General features: G+C 40.9%; 1 protein-coding gene across 1 annotated transcript in view; it reads right to left on the reverse strand.

Moving 5' to 3' along the window:
- Positions 1 to 778: 778 nt before the first annotated feature.
- Positions 779 to 20,276, reverse strand: part of LOC113528637 (protocadherin Fat 4) — a 94,723-nt gene continuing 75,225 nt past the window's right edge. The window contains exons 8-17 of the mRNA XM_026917292.3: positions 19,205 to 19,455; positions 14,649 to 19,004; positions 13,174 to 13,278; positions 12,557 to 12,864; positions 9,846 to 9,931; positions 9,111 to 9,290; positions 7,902 to 8,026; positions 7,063 to 7,310; positions 5,563 to 5,824; positions 779 to 3,119 (exon numbers count right to left, since the gene is read on the reverse strand). Coding sequence (XP_026773093.3) covers positions 1,225 to 3,119; positions 5,563 to 5,824; positions 7,063 to 7,310; positions 7,902 to 8,026; positions 9,111 to 9,290; positions 9,846 to 9,931; positions 12,557 to 12,864; positions 13,174 to 13,278; positions 14,649 to 19,004; positions 19,205 to 19,455 — 7,816 coding nt within the window. The 3' untranslated portion in view covers positions 779 to 1,224. The remainder of the gene's footprint in view (positions 3,120 to 5,562; positions 5,825 to 7,062; positions 7,311 to 7,901; positions 8,027 to 9,110; positions 9,291 to 9,845; positions 9,932 to 12,556; positions 12,865 to 13,173; positions 13,279 to 14,648; positions 19,005 to 19,204; positions 19,456 to 20,276) is intronic.

Consider the following 20,276-nt stretch of genomic DNA (forward strand, 5'->3'; position numbering starts at 1 on the left):
CAGAGGAGTCTGGAAAAATGAAGAAAAAAAAATCTAAGTGCCCCAGAAACTGTTTCTATTCCATCAGGTATCAATCACTAAAAACATTTTCTTCAGTCAATCCTTATTATGTAATAACCTCAGTTATTATAACTGAGACGGATCCTTTGTTCAGCTGCGTGTGAAACTGAAATCTATCGGAACGTCCTGAGCATACGCCATTCATGTTTTTTAAATGTCAAACCAAATATTGAGAAATATCATTTGACCAAACCATATTAGTTTGTGAGAACAGTTCTCAGTAGTGCACTCAGACTTTTGGACCCTATTTTATGTTTGGCGAGCTGGAATGAGAGGAGCTCTGTTTTTTTTTTTTTTTTTTTTTTTTTTTTTTTTGATAAAGTTCATATGGTCATGCTGTTAAAACAGCCACATCCTCCCTTGGCTTTCTGCTGCACGGAAGAACGCAAATGAAACTCTATGGGGTCATCAAGGACCTTTCGAATTTTATGGACATCTATGGGATCCATGAAGAAGTATTAAAAGCTACAGTCCAAAAGTCTGAGTCTATGCAAAACCTGGTTTCAATGATATTTTTATTTGACATCTACAAAAATAAGTTATTACATAGAACCGAGGAGAAATGAAACCATTCTCTATCAGCTACTTGTTACTGAATAGAGCCGGTCATTTTGCAATAAAAGTACAGGTGATAGTTTAATTTATTGTGATTGATATATATATATATATATATATATATATATATATATATATATATATATATATATATATATATATATATATATATATATATATATATATAGTCCAGCCCTAAAATGGTTTTGCAACAATTTGGGGAAAAAGACAAATAGTGCTTGGAGAAGATAATCAATTTCTGATTTGTAAAATTCAAACTTCCTGCTGTGGTTTGTTGAACAAGAAGCTCCATTGCTTATGTTTTTATTTGAGATTTTGGACTCTGTAACACTAGAATCAACAGTGAAACAAACAGTTTTTGGTAATGGACTCAGACTTATTGGACTATTTAAAATCTTTCTTACTTAACAGAGATCAGGAGAATCATCACAGATGTATCGCTCTGCCTTACTGCATTTAAGCTCGTCTTCTTAGAAATACAAGTACCAAAAAACAAAGACAAAGAAAGAAGAACATTAATTATTGCAAGCGATTGCCTTCTCTCTGTCCGTAGTCCATCCAGTCCTGATTGGTCCAAGAGAGAATATCTCATACGTATTGCTCTGCCTCTCCCTCGGCAATGATGGTAACCGAACCATCGCCGCTGTTCATTTCAACATCGTTAGCAGCATTAGAATTTTCTGGAAGCATAGCTAAATCTTTAAAAACGTCAACATAATGGCTAAATCCTGGTCCCCAGTTTAGTAGGCTGTCCCAGTTGAAGTTGCCAGATCCTTGGCCCAGTTTGTGGGGCAGTGTGTGATGCTGATACTCCCCAAAGGGGGTGTGGCCTCCACTGGCCCCGCCCTCTGCCCTACGACTTGAATACCTCCTTTGCTTGATTCTTCCCCCTCCGTAATCTTCATCATCAGCATCAGATTCGTTAACTTGTGATAGTTTTGGAACTCGAGAACCATAGTTGACCGTTTTTTCCCGGTCATATTCCATCTCAGAGCAGGTGAAGGAGTCATGTGAGTCACTCTCGGAGGATGAATCTGGTGCTGGAATTCCATCTGCGGGATTTCGCACACGAGAAAGCGGACGTCGGGCGTCTTCCTCAGAAGACGAGCGTCCGTGATCAGCACTGCAGATGCTGGGGTTTCTGGGTCGCGGAGTGTTGAGTCGCTCCACTTCTTCTATGGACAATCCAATAGGAGGCCCTGTCTCCAATGGAATTTGCTCAATTGGCTGTTTCAAGCGGCTTGCGGGCCTTGACCCGTGACCCGCCATCGTTTGCGGGCTCTTGCTGCGCCTTCCAAGGCGCGATGCTGTGTAATTAAAGATAGCTGCTGACTGGCAAGCGTCTCCATGAAGGTCCAGCGGGCTTCCATCACGCCTCGCCAGATTCAGATTCATCTCCCGTGTTGGTGTGTTGCGGTAAAATGAGGCCGGTTTGCTAAAATGCGCAGGGCTGTGGCGGGACAAAGGGGTGGGTGTAGGGCAGGGGGCATGGCTAAGTGGTGTTTGGCGGAGTCCTTGAGTGTAAGAAGGTTGATAAGTGTAACTAGCAGCGCCCAAGGTTAGTGGTGATTGGCGAGCATAACCCAGAGGACTATGGCGTTGGATCTGAATGCTAAATTTGGGGGTGTGGCTTCGGAACTGCTTGTAATGCTGGACAATGTCGGCATCAGATGGTGCGATGCTGCTGGCATTATCAATGTCATAGTGCTCAATTTCTGCGATTTCTGGTGCGCTTGGAATCGTATCACCACTCTCTGGGACGTCTGTCTCATCATATATCAGGTAGGGATTCTCACGCTCAATGATATCTGGCTTTGGATTTCCTTCTGGCTGCTTCCGCACCGTCATGTCAACGTCCCCGATGTTATCCGGATCATCAAATGCCACGTTCTCGCTTCCCTTCTTCTTCTTCTTTTTCTTTTTCTTTGCTTTCTTTTCCTCCTTTGGTACAGCCGTCTTTCCACCACCTTTGCAGTGATTGTGTAAAATAAGGCCAAGCACCAACAGAGCAAGAATTGTGGCACAGCCGCCCACAATTGCTGGAACCGCCCAAATTGGCAAAATGAATTCTTCGTTATTGGAGTCAGAAACACAACTAAAACCTCCATTGGTTCCAACTTTGCACACCGTGCCATGTGGGCAAGTTACACCCAGGCATGCCACCAGGGTTTCACACACTCGTCCTGTGTACAGTTCATCGCACACACAGCTAAAGCCACCACGGTTAGCGGGGACGCAACTGCCGCCGTTTTGACAGGGACTGGAAGCACAGTCTCCAGGAGGAACGCACTGGTAGCTAAACCACTGGTTGACGCACATCATGCCATCCCAGCAGGGAGCACTAGCACACATGTTTGGCCCACGGCAACCGATTTTCACTGACTCTTCTGTCCCAGAAATAGAGATGGAGACAGTTCGGTGGTCGCCGGTGAATGGCAGGAGCTCGCCGTTGTACTTTACATATGCGTAGCAGCCATCAAAACCTGAAAAGAGACAAAGAGAGTATTATTGTCATTAGGATTATCATATGGAAGGATTATTAGCATTATAATAGGCATTTTTATTAGTATATTGGATTATATTGGATATTGGATGGATTATTGGAATTACTCATAAAAAAAACAAAAAAAACACCAATCAGCCTTGAATATGCCTAATATTACAATATATGGAAAGGTCCCCTGTAAATTATTTTGCTAATACTCTTCTGCTAATAATATTAGGCAGAGCAGAGTATTAACATTATTTTTAGCTTGACAGAATTGACAGATAGGATTGACAGTACAATTGTCAGCACTGCATTTAGCAGAAAACATTTTTTTATTAGCAAATTTCATAACGGTATTATTATGAAAGTATGGAATATTAAAAAATATACATTTTTACTCAAGAACACATTATTTATTGTACAGCCCCTGTTTCTAGTATTATACAAGCATCGCACAGTAAAACGCACAACATCTGGTCAAATTTGCTCTATTTATCTCACTGCAACAAATTTAAACATGCACTAACGGCATCTGAAATATGGGAGCATAAAAATTTCCATGCGTGCAGGTTAGAGAGATCAGGTTCAGCCAAGCCGACTTGGTCTTTTCGTCTCTAATAAAGCAAAACCAAATCCTCTCCATTTACATGGGGGGGCGGGGGGGTTTAATAAATTCAATAAACATCTGTTTATGTTGGTGAAGCAACATCAAGAGGAAACTTGATAGCTTACATTCTGATTAGTCACATCACCATTTCACCCAGATGGTTTTGAACCCAATATACAAGGCCAAAGATGTTATCTTTTTTAAAAAAAAAAAAAAAAAAATCTCTCCAGACATTCCTGGATTCAATAAGAGTTGATTGGTAAAGAACTGTTATTTCAACCGTTATCAAAAACGTATCATTCTGAACTAATATTTAGTCAAAAATGTTTCTTTGAACAAGCTGCTGTATATGCTAACATACTAATTTAATTGCATGCTAGTTCATAAGTATAACCACGAGCTGGTTTAATTTTATGAATGATCAAAAGACAGTACAACTTGCCTTGTCAAATTTCTATTATTATCAATTATTCTTTACTAATTTAAGTGCAATAAGTATGGTCTTATTGACTACATCCATTAAAAATGATAACGTAGAATACCTAGCAAATGTCTGTTTACAAGTATGATTTATTTTCATACAAGGATTAATTTCCCTGCTACTTTACATTTAAGACTAGCTGCCTAAGCATGCCCTAATGAAAGCATTAGATAGACGTGCATGTGCAGCGTTCTAAATGATTGCGTCTTTCACATGAGCAAAATTGCATGTGGTGTTTGTTTTGCTCAGCCGCCTTTAGGGTATTTCTACAAAAAAGTGCAAATTAAATGGAATGTCGATGCAATTAGCCTGAAAGTTATTTTAAGAACAACGATTGTGTGTGCAAATCAGCACGAGCGAAGGGCATGTATTAAATTTGCGGAAGCAGTTCTATAGGCAAAATTCTACAATTAAAAGAGAGAGCAAAATGCCACATTTTCTTTTCCGATACTGAAACCTTCAGTATCAGCTGATGCCGATACCCATCCAATATTGTCCAACTACTGAGCTTTAAAATGTTGTTTTTTTAACTGAAGCAATTCACAGTTAGGCTCTTTCATAGAAAATTCGCTTACTTTGCAAATTTAATAAAGTATAAATATAATAAAAGCAATCCTAACAAAAGAAAAAAAAAACAGGGGAAGTCTCTTTATACTATGTAAACATTTCCCGTTCCAAAAATAAACTACTTTTCCAAATCCAATTCCAGTCTTTGCCATTTGTTACAGGATCTGCCATCTGATATGTTTTCTCCAATAGCCACCATTTTTTTGCTGGTATCAGAAGAAAATACCAATACTGGTACCGATAATGGGAACTAGATTGGTGCCATTTCTAATAATTAACTACAATTATATAGAAATAACCAAAAAGTTCAGCAAAATGATGTCTTAGTATTGCAGAATGTTCAGAAGGTTTGTTGTGTAGTGAAGATGATGTAATATAACTATGATAAACCTGGTTACATGTTAAATACTGAGCGTACATTCACAACTCGTCTGTACATTTCCCCCTCCTTCTCCTTTCCTCCCAAATTTTTGGGATATCTCTAAGTTCACGAGTGACATAATGGTGATTTATCTCAGTGGAGGAACTGGTTTAGATCCTGCTAAGCGTAATTACAGTGCAATTTTATTCATATTGAGTCTTCTTAGTTATTCCCGATTTCTACTGTCAATCTGTTTTTCCGTTGTTTGTATAAGACGTAACAGCTAGCTAGCTGAATTGTTAGCCTTCCAGTCAAACAGCAATGATCTTTTCACATGGCATATTTCCCATACAGCTACAGAATAATGGATTTTTGAATAATAAGGCTCAGCTCAGGGAAATGTTAGCTTCGTGTTTGATTACCTGGTGTGGTCTTCTGCGGGTTGGTCCGCGGCGGCTCTCCTCCGAGCGACAGTGTGAGGACGTCGAGACCTCCGAAGTCCTGCGTGGTGTGTGTGATGACGCGCAGGATTGATTCGTCGATGAGGACTGTGGTGGAGGAGATGTTTCTCTGTAACAGCAGCGTGTGCCATTGACCGTCTGAGAAAACTCCATCTCCCAAAATCCTCTCCACCTTCCCTGCCACACCTGCGTCAGACACATACTGCAGGTTCCCGTTCTTCAGCTGGCGCAAGAAACAAGTAGAAGCATTTGGTTACTGAGGTTAAGGTCAGGGTTAGAGCACTATTTAACTACAGTAATACACACATCAGTGGAAATATCCCACAGGAAAGCAAGACCTGTGTGTGTGTGTGTGTGTGTGTGTGTGTGTGTGTGTGTGTGTGTGTGTGTGTGTGTGTGTAAGAGAGAGAATGTTCAAAAGACAAAGAGTGAGACAAAGGGAAAGAGAGGAAGGAAAGAAAGGTTGTTGGTTGTAGAGGCAGATAAAGAGAAAGACAGACAATAAGAGCCAAGTGAGAGAGTGAGAGAGTGAGAGAGAGAGAGATGGATAGATTGTGAGATTAAATCTTTATAGTGTGTGTCTCACATTCACACATTTCCGTCACTGAGTTCAGTTTGAGGATGACTTCTATTGAAGCCAGAGAGAGAGACTCCAGAGTGAGTGAGAGAGAGAGAGAGAGAGATAAATGTCTCTAGTAACATGTAATAGGAGAGAAAAGAGGTAAAGCATGAGGGGGAGAGAGGGAAGAGTGTACACTGTGCAGGTTGTGTGATTTAAAACGGTCACAAACTCTTGAAATGGAAAATCCATCTTGCCAGGGGAAAAAAAACGAAGTGAAAATCAATCTGGGGAAAAAATCTTGACCTCTACCTCTCTAGCATCATGTACTGATACTGTGTGCGTGTGTGTGTGTGTGTGTGTGTGTGTGTGTGTGTGATAAAATGTTAAATGATGAGAGGTTAGTGAAAGAAAGAAAGAAAGAGGGATGGCAGATGGAGGAAGAGGAAGACAGCAAGAAAGAGAGAGAAACAGGATTGATGAGAGGAATAGAGAGATAAAGTAGAATATAGAAAGTAGGAGAGAGAAATAAGAAGTAAGAGATTGCTGGCAAGAAAAAGGGAGTGGTAGTACTCTATAAAAGAAAGAGGAAAGAATTGGTGGGGGGAGAGAGAGAGAGAGAGAGTGATGAAGAGGTGCAGAGGATTTGAGTGATTGGCTTTGTTCCCAGAATTAGTCAAACTTAAACTGGAGCTGAGTGAGGAAATACAGCACACACACACACACAATAGCTCAACCATAACAATGTGTATACCTCATACATTTGTGTGTATTACTTATACCCTAAAAGTATCAGCAACTCATTGCTTGCTAAGGTGAATGCAGGCTTAGAGTAGTGTAGCTGGAGTGTGTGCGTATGTGTGCTTGTGTGTGTCTGTGTGTGTTTGTATGTTACTTCTCACCCTGACAGTAGTGTAGTTAGAGATCTCCTGGACGTGTAAAATTGTTCCAGTATTGCTGCGAGTGCGGAACTTCAGCTCCAGGCTGCTGCTCTCGGAGTGTGTATGCAAGTGTGTTTGTGACTGTGGGTATGTGTGTGAGAAGCTCTGCAAATTCCGCTGCATCATCACGTCTCTCTTCCAGCTCTGACGAAAAGAGTAATCCAAACGGCCGCTACCATCAAGGGATAGAGCCGAATCTGCAGAAATGACTAGAAGAGAAAAAGAGGAAAAATCCTTTTAAATTACTCTTCAGGTACGTCCTTCTCCATCAGTATCTTACTGCATCGCTCTATATAAAACCAGCCTCTACTGTCTTACCCCATTGACCTATATCAAACTGCCCCACATTACCACTCCTACCCTATTATTCTACATCAAACTGCACCCTCTGACCTGACTTACCCCACTGATCTACTGTATATTAAACTGCCCCTTTGGCCCATCTTACCCCACTTAACTAGATCAAAGTTCCTCTTCTGACAACTCTTACCCCGTCGATCTGCCCTGTCTTCCCCTTTCTTATCCCACCTCGCCTTCCACCCTGTCTTACCCCATTAATCTATATCAAACTGCCTTGTTTGACCTTTCTTACCCCATCAATCTATATCAAACTGCTTTTTTGACCTGTCTTAACCCATCAATCTATATCAAGCTTGTACCCTCTGACATATCTTACCCCATCAATCTATATCAAACTGCCCACTCTGATCTGCTTACCCCATCAATCTCTATCAAACTACCCTCTTTAACCAATTTTCCCCAATCAATCCAAATCACCCCCAATGAATGGTATTCCTTACATTTCTCACAGTATTTGCCCGTGAGTCCTTCAGCGCATTGGCACTGTTGCCATGACCACATGTCCAAACATGTCCCACCATGCCTGCAAGGGTTAGTGACACACGTTCCTTCCATCCTGGGACATCTGCAAGACACACACATAAAGACAACATTTTGATGTACTGACAGACAGACAGAGAAGCAGATGAGATGATCCCACCATTAACAAAAACAAATGGAAAGAGAGCGAGCTGCATTAGCATATTAGCAAAAGATCTGTCGCCTCCATTTTATAAACCCATAAAAACACCGCATGTTTTTTCTAGCTTACAAAAACAGACGTTTGGACACTAATAAAAGTATATCAGACAGCAGGCGATTGACTGAAGTGTGATCTTCAATAGCTGCCTGTTGAGGGCAGTGGGTTCACAGAGTGTGTATGAATACAGTAGAGCCCGAAAGAGTCCAGTACCAAGAACTGTTTTTATTTCAACAGTTATCAAAACACTAATACTACTGTATCTTTCTCTCTCTCTCTCTCTCTCTCTCCATATGAAACATACTTGGTAAAGATGATCCCAGTCATTTCTCCTATTCCTGACTGTCCGAGACAGTGTGTGTTTTCAGAGTTCTTCTCCATCAACCAAGCTAACAGTATACACAGATGAGCTATGATTTTCTTTTAGGCTTCATCAACATCTTGCCTTTGCCATACAGGACAGTAGTGATAAATATACCTACCCCAAAGATATGGTGTTTAGCTCAAGCAAGACTTAAGACAATTAATCAAAGGTGTGCCAGTCAACACGCACAGCTGTGAAGAGACGTGAAACATACATCCTTGGTACAAATTATCATTTGTTGTTTGCAAAGTTGGCGTTTTCACCTTAAGTTGTCTGTCTGAATACTTTCATAGTTAGTCTCTAATCTCATAACAAAGGCAAAAACCTTTGTTGTGATATTCAGGTAGGAGCTAGTGCAGTATAGCTAGCAAGTATCTAATCACTAAACTACTGGAGTAGTTGGCCAACCCTAAACACCCTAAACAACAAACGAGAAGTATAAAATGGACAAACATGATTACACATGCATCACTTCAATAGTAGAGGACAAAAAAACTTAATTTCAATCCAGATATTAAGGCAACTGCAGTAAAATAGGTGAAATGAATGTAGCTTACCTATAACTATGGTTATGTATGTGTGTGTAAAAGTGTATGGGTAACGCACCTATCTAAGATGCCTTGAGATGATAGAGCCTGAGATGGTTCCAGAGGGCGTCCGTTGATGGCAAATTCCATGATGCAGCCGACAAAATCATGTGTGTTCACCTGATTTTTGCGCTGTAAGAGTGGTTCGATCGCCCGAACACCGCCGACTGACAAACGATTAGGCTGTACGTCCAAAATCCTGTGAGAAGAAATGAGAGAGAGGATAGGGAGAAAGATATTGAGGAAGAAGGAGATAGGGAGAGAGACAAAGGGAGCGAAAGATAGAGATAGACAGGCAAAAGGAGAGATAGAAAAAAAATATAGAATACCGAAAATGCAAGACAGCAACAAAGAGAGAGAGATAGCGAAAGACAGAGTGAGACCGAAAGAAAGCAGAAAGAGAAAGGGAGACCGAAATATGAGACAGAGACAGAGAGAAAGAAAAACAATGAGAGACAGAGAAAAGAATATAAAGACAAACGAGGAAGAGAAAATTAGAAAGACAGTGAGACGGGGAAAAAGATCGGGTTAGTAACTCCTAGAGGACACAGAGGCTATTGTTTCCAAGTAAACCACACCATGACAATAAATGATGATGATAAAAATAATTAAATTAGCTGCATGTTGTTCAATTACCAAAGTTAATTTGCATAATTTGAAAATTTGAAGTAAATTTGATGTAGAAAGAAAACTAGGAAAATATAAAATTATGTGTTTCCTACAGCTACCATTGTAAAGATAAGTGCGTATTCACCAGTCAGTATGGACAGCCACATTGCTGACAGCGCAGTACCCGGGCTCCTGTTCTTCTCCACACAGATCAACAGTGAGCGATGCAGCCTTACAAAGGAAAAAGATATTCCATTACTTGTTAGCAAAATTAGCCTCAAATTAGCCTTTGCTGCAATGACTTCATATTAGGAATACAGGTTTTCCTATACAGGTTAAGGAAAACAATGCTAACAAATTAACAAAACCTGAAGACTAGTTAGAATGGCTGCAAGAAGCTTTTTTTCCATCTTGCATCCTTTTCACAGCAAAAAGTTGAGGTAAGGTCAACAAACAATGCTAACAACACTAACAATCAACAAAACGTATTGAGGAGAAGTTAGCAAGGCTGCCACAGGTTTCCTTTCTTTGTATCCTTCACACTGCAATGAATTGAGATGAGAAAAAGAAAAACAATGCTAACAATTAGTGAAACCTATTAAGGACCAGTTAGCATAGCTGCTAGGATTTTCTTTTCCTTTGTATCCTTCTTAATGTAATGGCTTGTGGTGGGGTAAAGATAAACAATGATAACAGAGCTAGCAATTGAAGAAACATATCAAAGACTAACTAGCATGGCTGCTTGGAGTTTCCTATTTTTTGTATCCTTCTAAACTGAGAAGACCCCAAACTAAAAGTTCACATGAGGAAAAATGAGATCAGGCAGAATTGTTGTGAATGAAATAAAGAGTTACAGTGAGTTAAATAGAAACATCATTCCTCTCTCTTGTTAAACAAACACACTATGGCTCCTCACTGTCATTGTGTCCAAACCCACAACTCTGTGGTTTATGAACAGAGGGAGGAAAGACAGTCGTGGCAAGAGAGATGGAAAGAGCGCAAAGGTGTTGAAAAACAGGGGGCGAAGCTTGGCGCCCATACAGGCCTCTGGGTAAACACAGCAAAAAGCCGCAAAAAGCCCCTGTTCCTAATCGTTAACGCAGAGCTGTGGCTTGGGCGAGTGAAATACGGCTGCGAGAAAATAAACCAACGATGGAAACAAGACGCATTTGTCTTCTGCAGCTTTGGTGTACACTGATACAGTTGAGTTACCGCATGGCTCGACCATCTGGGCTTTTTATTACTGCGGCTCTACACTTCAAAGAGCCTTGGCCGCAAAGAAAGACCTCGCAGCAGCAAGCGTACCGATCTACAATTGGCTCTCCATGTCCACGGAATCACATTCGTTAAGATATGAAAGGCAAAGACTAGGACCCCAAAGATATACAGTATACAAAGGCAAAGAATCTCAGATGTGCGACGTAAAAATAACTGATCTCTTGTTTCAAACTATTAGAATATTGTGTTGTCTTAAGATTGTAGATTATATGAAGTTTGTTTTTATACAACGCAGGCTCTTATTGCACAGTAGAGAGTGTGTGTATGTGTGTGTTTGTGAGCTCTCTTTTCTAAACGAATCCAGCTGGGGCACACAACTTTCATTTCTTCCAAACATGTTTGTTGCCCAACTTACTGGTCTACATATAAAAGGAAACTTGCTATCAACAATTTTCACTTACAAGTTACGTCTTCTCCCATACCTTGGCAGCTTGGCAGTGCTGGGGCTTAAACAAGTCTTAACCACTGAACTAATATTGCCCAAAAAATTAATGCCCTGCCTTTAGTTGCCCAGGGGTGAACTTCAGAAAGCAAAAGTACTGCTGGGATTCAAACCCAGACTCTCCTTTTTAATAGGGAGACTCTTCAACCAACTAAGCCACAATGCCATTTCAGTGGCACCTTTTGGATGCGTTATTTAAAAAAGGTGCCATTATTTTGCTGGTTTTGTAACCCCTGATTGTATCTTCTCTCCTTAGTAGAAATAAGGGAACATTAAGTCATAACAGGGCAATAAAAAAGTCAGCAGCTGCCTCCGGGCAGAAACTGGAACGTCTTAACTAAACAAAAGTAGCCTTGACTCGCATAGTTCGACCTTAAGCCCAGAGGGACAACCAAGGGTTGATTATGACTTTAACATCTGCTCAAAATCCATGTCCAAAAAAACACACACAGACCCATCTAAATGACCCACAACACCTTTTCCAAACACACAGATTGGGTGTTCTTTACACCTCCATAGGGATGTGCTGAAAGCTTGGTTTTTAATCTTTCACTCCACAATAATCTTCAGACCAGATTTAGAACTGTAGTACATAAAAATTGCAACAACCAACATTTGTTTCACAGTGCTAACCATCTCAGAACCCAGAATTTTATCATTTTAGCAGATTCCGCTATACTCCTATACTTTGTACATCTTAGAATGTTAGAGTTTATAAATAAAAAATTACCAGGCATAATCATGACTGCTGGCCAAGATGAGCCAGAAGAAAGAGCAAGTGTTGTGAGCCATTTGATTAGCAGTTTGTTTCAATGTTGTATCAACCTTTATATCTTTCATACTCAGCTTTTCCCAAACACATGCAGGTTCACATGATGACAACCTGGCTTTGCACAGATTGCAATATTTTTAATAGAAAATCATACTGTAAATGTCCAATATCTGGTAATAGCAGTCAAGGACATTGGACTTGTTCTGTAATCATGAACATGTGCATCCACTCATCTACAGATCTTCAATAGTTTACCAATGGCCTGTAGACAGCTAGTAGACATCTTTGAGTAGATGTTACAAAATGATCTGGATGACATACAAGCATGGTTGGATGTTATTTTACAGATCTACACTTGACTTACCATTCCAGCTCTCCTGGCTATGACCGTGTGGAACTGACCATCTGAAACTCGAACCATAGTCATGAGCTTGTAGGTGCCACTGCCCAAGTTAAAGGAAAATCTCATCCGACCTTCGTAGATCTCCAGCGCCAGAAACTCGGCTTTGTCACCGGTCTGGTTGTCATGATTGTACATAATCAGGGCATTTTCCTTCAGTGTGGCAAACTTAATGTAAATATAATTATTGTTGGGATCCAAACTTGGGAACTCCATATAAGACAGCTCCTCAAATCCATAGCTGTTAAGCTCGCAGTGTTTTCCAAAAACGCCTGTAAAACAGGAAGCAATAATTTAGTATTTCTTCAACTGGTATGATGACTTTGCATCTCTTTCTTATGTAAATTCAAGCTAACAAGTGTTGTGCATTCAGAATGAGTAACAAACAATCCCCAAAATCAGACAACTTGGGGAATTAAAAAAAAAATGACATGACGCATTACATTCTTAACGTATGGAATTTTCACTCCTAGTGGATCTTGATATTTTCCAGTATGACCTGAATCATGGCCAAGTCTGATAAACACTACTCGTGAACAAGCCTGGAACACCTGGCTTTTGCAGCTGGAGTGATGACTTACCAAACGGACAGTGACAGTAATAGCCTTCCACACGGCTCTGGCAGGAGCCTCCATTGAAACAGGGGTTACACTCACAGTAATTGATGATGGAGTCACAGGTTTTCCCTGAGTTCATGAAACAACACAAATGAAAATGAATGAGGTGAAGATGACATAGGCATATGGTGAAGGGCTGTTCATGTATGGGGCTCCCAGAAACCAACAGGGGATTTTATGTGTTTGCACACTCTCTAGTTCTGGTATACTTCAACCTCCTCAGCCAAAACAATTCTGAAAGGCTCTCACCTTGTAAATGCACCCAAGTGTCTAAAAAAATAGGGGGTGAAAACATATACCTGTCATGATAGCATTAGCTCTACATATATACCCTATCTTCACTAGATCTGGGAGGCCTATAAAATGAACATTACACAATGGGAGTAACAAAATAAACAGACTGTGATCAATACAAGATGGTAGGGAACATGCAAACTCATGAATTTGCAGAACTAAGATTTGCCTTTCTCATTTGCTCAACATGGTTGCAGAAATGTAAGACAAAAAGCTTAAGGGACATAAATTCCTTCCCTACAATTGGGCCTACAAAACAGGAAGTTGGGGGTTCAGCAGGAGGGCAGGCAAACTACTGTAAGTCAATAGGTGTAATACTTCTGTAGCCCCCATTTATCTGGGGCCTCAGACATGAATGCTCACTATCATTTATTACGGTCATAATAAAATAGGACAACAATGACTCAAAGCTTGAGCGTGCCAGAGACAACCCGTCTGCTGTAGCTCCATATGAAGAGGCCCTTCCAAAAGCTACAGGCAGCAGCTGCCCAAACAGAGCTGATTCAATGTAATGTTATCGTAAACAGTTAAGTGTATTCAGTCCCTTTACACACTAGCTCAGTTACATTTATTAAGTCTTCAACTAGCCGTTACATTTGGTAGGGGCTAATCTACACCACTGGGTGTTGACACTACAGGAACCATTCTAATTAGATCACTTTTCAGATGCTTGCTACATTCAACAGTTAATAGAAGAGCACTATTAAAGTATTTTCCCTTTCAAGACTCCATTAAGCAGTTTGCCAAATGAACTCTTAACTTACAGAGCTCTTCAAAGCATAAACATGGAAAGGCTTTAATCCACAGAAAGCAGGTAGTGAAACTTGACTCAAGTGCACTTAAGGTCAGCCTGTAGTTGTGTCCTTATTAGGGTCAAACTGTATCATCCCATTTACTTCAACATAAACATGACAAGTTGATATGTATCATAGCTGATACCCCCCAACCCGTAATCCTAACAGCAATTGGTTTTTGGCAGTCATCACTGAATACTAGAGTTACAACACTTCTCCAATTTCTCAGAAGCAAATATTTTTCTTGGATCAAAACTTTGCTATATTTGTGTGCAAAGAGAATATGCAGTGGCTTGACCAATAGCTGCAGTGATGTTGGTCATAAGGTCTAGATGACATGTCGTACTATACCTGCAAATCCTGATTTGCAAAGGCAGTTGAAGCCACCGGGGAAATTTTGGCACAGTGCCCCATTCTTGCATGGATTAGACAGGCACTCGTTGACATCCCTTTCACATGCCATTCCAGTGAAACCTTCTGGGCAGGAACATGAAAAGCCACCTACAAGGTTATGGCAGGTTCCTCCATTGTGGCAAGGTGATGGAAGACATTCATTGATGTCAGTTTCACACAGACTACCAGCATATCCTGGCCTGCAGTTACAGACATAGGGTTGTAGGGGACGATTTGAGACAAGAATGACTGGGACACTCTCCACAGTCATCATGTCTGGGCCGACACCAAGGCGCCGTTTGCAGCTGCCGCCATTCTGGCAAGGGTTGTTAGTACAGGGGTCGTGGTCCACAGAATCTATTTTAACCCCACTTTGCCTGTGCAAGGCTTCTTTTATACTCTGGAAAAAAGTAGTCACACCACTTGGGTTTACATACTGTCCATGACCACGTTTGATAGCTGCCATAAGGAAGGTCTGGTTGTTCAACTCAAATGCCCCATAGAGCTGAACTCCAGTACCAAGACCTGCTAGCTGTGAGTTTGCGATGCGTAAGAAACTGAGGTAGTGGTTATTAAGGAAGTTGCTGATACTTTGGGAATTGAGTCGGATCAGTATGCTGTTGTCCACTGTAGCATTGCTGAACCCAATAAAGAAAACACGCACATTGCTGTTGACAGCACCATGTACACCATCACTGCTCCGCACTGATAGGTCAAATGTGCCATCTGTGGATCTGGAATTTGAACTGAGGTCACAGGTTCCTTTGGGAATACTAAAAAGGCTTGAAACAGGGGGGATCAAGGTGCAATGGAATGTGTCCTGTATATCTGGATCCTGAGGCTTCACAATCCCTAGGGACCCTCCAGGGAACATGTTGCCAAAGTAATGAACATAGATCTCAACAGAGCGAGGCTGAGAAGGGTTATCATTCTGGTCATTGACTTTGACATGGATGGTGCCTGTGGAAGACATTTGAGGAATGCCGGAATCTTTGATGAGCACAGAAAGGTAGAAATCACTGATCTGTTCTCGGTCTATCTCCCGACTGGTACTAAGCTCCCCTGATGAGGTTAAGGTGAAGTAAGTTGCAGCTGATGAAGTTGTAAGCAGACTGTAGGAGAAAGGGCCTTGATTTGGTGCCAGATCTGAATCAGTGGCGCTAAGGGTCATCACTGCCGTTCCAGCTCTCTGGTTCTCCATGACCTCTCCACTCACGGTCACTAATGTGGGCCCATTATCATTAATGTCCTCTAGAGTTACAATCAAAGTGGCAGTACCAGTAGCTGCGGGTGAGCCAGAGTCTATAGCCAGCAAGGTCAAGTTGTACACAGGTGTGGTCTCACGATCCAGCTCAGCTGCCACCGAAACCTGTCCAGTTTGTGGGTTGATTGTGAAAGCAGTTGATTCATGGTCAGCAGCAATGGAGTAGGTGAATCTGCTCCAGCTTGGCACCGAATCTGAATCCTCAGCGCTCACAAAGGTGACAAGACCTCCAGGTGACAGCCCTTCACTAACTTGAACATCATATAACTCTTGAGTAAATACTGGAGGATCATTGGCATCAAGGATTGTGATATTCACAAACACTTCATCAATATCTGCCCCTCTTATACTGCCTGCATTTTTGGCAAGGACTTTCAAGGAGATTTTTTCTTCTTTTTCACGGTCAAGAGGTCCTGTGACATAGATCTGGCCAGTGTTTTTATTGATGCCAAAACCTTTTCTCCTGCTTCGGCCAAAAATCAAGTAATAAACAACACCATCCTGTCCCAAGTCCCTATCACTTGCAAACACCTCCCCAACAATGGTGCCTTTGGTTGCAGCCTCTGAAACCTCAAAGTAGTATTGCTTAGACACAAAACGAGGAACATATTCATTGGCGCCTTTGAGTTGAATGTTGACATTTGCAAAGCTACAGCGTTCTTCATCAGGAATGTTGAATGCTTTGACAGTTAGATGATATACTTGTTTGGCCTCATAGTCAAGAAAACCTTGTGTAGTGATGACACCTGTGTTGGGATCTATTATGAAAAGGTCACTGTCGGAGGACTGGATGACATAAGCCAAAACAGCATTGGGACCAGAGTCTTTATCTGTGGCATTCATTTTAACCACTGTGGTACCACTTGGCACATTTTCCTGCACAACAGGGAAGTACTCATCTGGGTCAAACACTGGTGGATTGTCATTCACATCAGTAACATGGATATTAACTGTAACATAGCTGGTCTTGGCTATCCATCCTCCATCTGTAGCTGATATTCTAAGCTCGTGTTTTTGTTTTTTCTCATAGTCTAAAGGTTTAGCCAAGGACAAGACCCCCGTTTTACTGTTGACTGAAAACAGGCCATCATCATTGCCTGAAGAAATGTCATATGTGATGAGTCCATTCATTTGTTTGTCCTTGTCTTTGTCTCTTGCAGAAAGAGTGCGGATTGCTGTCCCAACAGTAAGACTTTCAGAGACGGTGGCAGTAACCTGGCTTTGAGAAAACTCTGGAGTGTGGTGATTTTCTTCTGTAACAGCAATTTTAAGAGTAGTTTTATCTGAAAGAGGTGGGGTCCCTTTATCTCTCACTGTTATCTCAAGCAGATAAACTTTATTAATGTCAGAAGCAAGAGAAGAGGCAACAGTGACCCACCCAATCTGCTTATCCAAACGGAATTTACTCGAGCTGTTGCCTCCTGATACTGCGTACTCAATTTCAGAGTTGACACCATAGTCTTTCTTGTCATGTGCTGTAACCTTGATGAGTTTGGTGCCAACTTTGACGCTCTTAGTGACGGGAGTGAAATAGGAGGATGACTCAAATATGGGAGGATTATCATTGCTGTCGATTACATTTACAATCACAGTGGTTTCGCTCATCAGAGGTTTGACACCTCTGTCAGATGCTGTCACAATGAAGCTATGCCTGTTTAAGTTAACATTACTATGGCCAGTTGAATTTTGATATTTGAGTTGCTGCTTGATAAATATCTCCCCAGTGCTCGAATTAATGCGAAAGTATTCAGACTGAGACCTAATGAAATAGAATATTTTACCATTAAATCCCTCATCAAGGTCTGTAGCAGAGACTTGGGTGACTAGTGACCCGATCTCAGTAAGTTCAGGGTAGTCAAGGTAGTAGGATGGCCTGCTAAATCTAGGAGCGTTGTCATTTACGTCAGTCACGAATATAGTGACATCAGTGCTGACAGTCCAGCCCGAATCATGAGCAGAGACTTTGGCGATGTAATGATCAGTGTCCTCTCTGTTTAGAGGCCTGCTTATGGTTATGTCTCCTGTGCTGGGGTTGATGCTAAAGGGAAGACTTGTATCACTAATGGTGTAGCGGCTAACAGCGTTGGCACCTGCGTCCTCATCAGTAGTTGTCACACGGGTGACCGTGTAACCCACAGGTGCATTTTCTGGTACTGTAGCACTAAAAATTTTTGAAAATCTTGGAGCGTTATCATTCACATCCAGAACACTAATGATGACTTTGACTGCAGTGCTTTTTGGTGATGTACCACGGTCTGTAGCTTTTACCCCCAAGATATATTGAGCTATCTTTTCCCTGTCCAAGGGTCGAGTGGTGCGAATTTCTCCCGTTGCCCGATTTATGCTAAAGCTATTGTCCTTATTTCCATCAGTGATAGCGTATTCCAACTGCCCATTAGGGCCACTGTCCTCATCAAGAGCTGACACCACAAGTACTCTCTGAGGTGAGAGGTTCTCCAAAATCTCAGCATCAAATGGTTCTTTCTCAAATATAGGACTGTTATCATTAATGTCCAACACTGTGATTTCGATCTTCTCATATGCTGAGTAGGGGGGAAAGCTTTGGTCTCGTGCTTCAATCCAGAGCACGTACTTGTCAATGTTCTCATAATCTAGGGCCTTTTTGATGGACAGTTCTCCTGAAAGCTGGTCTACATGAAACGCGTTGTCCAGGTTGCCACTCGCGATGTAATATGATAATGGGCCAGCTCTTGTAGATGATCCTGTAACTTTGGTAACGACAGTGTTGATTGCTTGGTTTTCTGGAAAAGTGAAGCTTTTTTCTTTTATATTGATGACTGGAAAGTCTCCACCTGACACAATACGGACAGTTACAGTTGTACTATCCATTTTGGGATTTCTTCCACCGTCTTTGACGCGAACCGTAAACGTGACCTCAGAAGATGAAGTGAGTTTCTCACTGGCTGTGATGGCTCCTCGGATTGGATCAATTTTGAATTTCTCAGAGTTTCGGCCACTCAGAGAGTAGTGCAGCTGAGCATTGGAGCCTGAATCTTCATCTGTTACAGTGACAGCAAACACCAATGAACCTGCATACCAAACAACAGAAGAGAATCAACCAAATGAGATTAGAAATATTTTCTACAATAATCCCCATACAGGATGATGCAATGCATTATACAAACTCATACTGTTTATAGGGTAAAGATTTGTCATGGTCCTTTTTCAATTACACTTATTTTTCTTGTTTTGTGATAAGTTCATTAACCAACATTCTTATATCACCTACCTGGAGTGGTAGAGGCAGGAATGTGTGTGACGTAGGGGTGGTGATGAAATCGCGGTGGATTATCATTAATGTCGTTAATAACTACAGAAACTGTGGCTGAGCTAGAGAGGGGTATTGGGTGTCCACTGTCTGATGCAACCACCAGCAGTTCATAACTGCCTTGTATTTCTCGGTCCAAAAGTGAGCTGGTTATTATTTGCCCTGTGGCAGGATTAATGGAAAACTGCCCATCTCCTCCACTCAGACTATAACTGTGGACAAAAACACAACGTACGGCATTAATATTTCCAATTCACTTCAATTATATTTTATTTATATAGTGCTTTTAACAGTGGACATTCACAAAGCAGCTTTACAGAAACTCTCATATAGATTTAAATTTGAATTTAAATTTATTAATATGTAGAACATAATTAATATTATACAGACATAGGCCATCTCTTTAGATTTTATATTACTCTCTAGCAGGTGCTGGAATGATATGCTAGAAAATATTACTATTGTAGTAGTTTTAGTACTGTTCCACTTTGAATAACCAATTTAAATAGGTAATGTAAGTGTGTCATATACAATATCCAAAAAATATACAATATGCAAAAAAAAAAGTATCAAGTTCTGTGTTTAAGGTTATAGAATATAGCTCATGAAAGAGTACTTAATATCAAAAATATTCAGTTAATATCATAGAGGGGTAAAGATTTTTTTGTTTTACTGTTGTACTATTTTTAGCCTCAAAAGTACCAACAAAATCAGCAGATATTTGAGTCATTTTTATGACAGCTGGAGACAAGGCAACTGAAAATTCATATCTGCCAGGCCTTGTAGTTTGCTTTTTGTTTGTTTGTTTTTTTTTAACCTCAGCATTTATGGAGCAGTCCTATGTTTTAGTGTTTTAGTCCATAAAAACACACCTGGGACATACATGGCAACAAAATCAAACATTTACAAAATGTGTGACTGCTATAAATCACTCAATGATACCTATCAATTTCTTACAGCTGTAGGAATTTCGCTGAACACAATTTTAGGGAAGTTTACTTCATTTTAAAAGATCCTTTCACAATCCTTTACA

The sequence above is a fragment of the Pangasianodon hypophthalmus genome, chromosome 13 (genome assembly GCF_027358585.1).
Source record: "Pangasianodon hypophthalmus isolate fPanHyp1 chromosome 13, fPanHyp1.pri, whole genome shotgun sequence".
NCBI lineage: Eukaryota > Metazoa > Chordata > Actinopteri > Siluriformes > Pangasiidae > Pangasianodon > Pangasianodon hypophthalmus.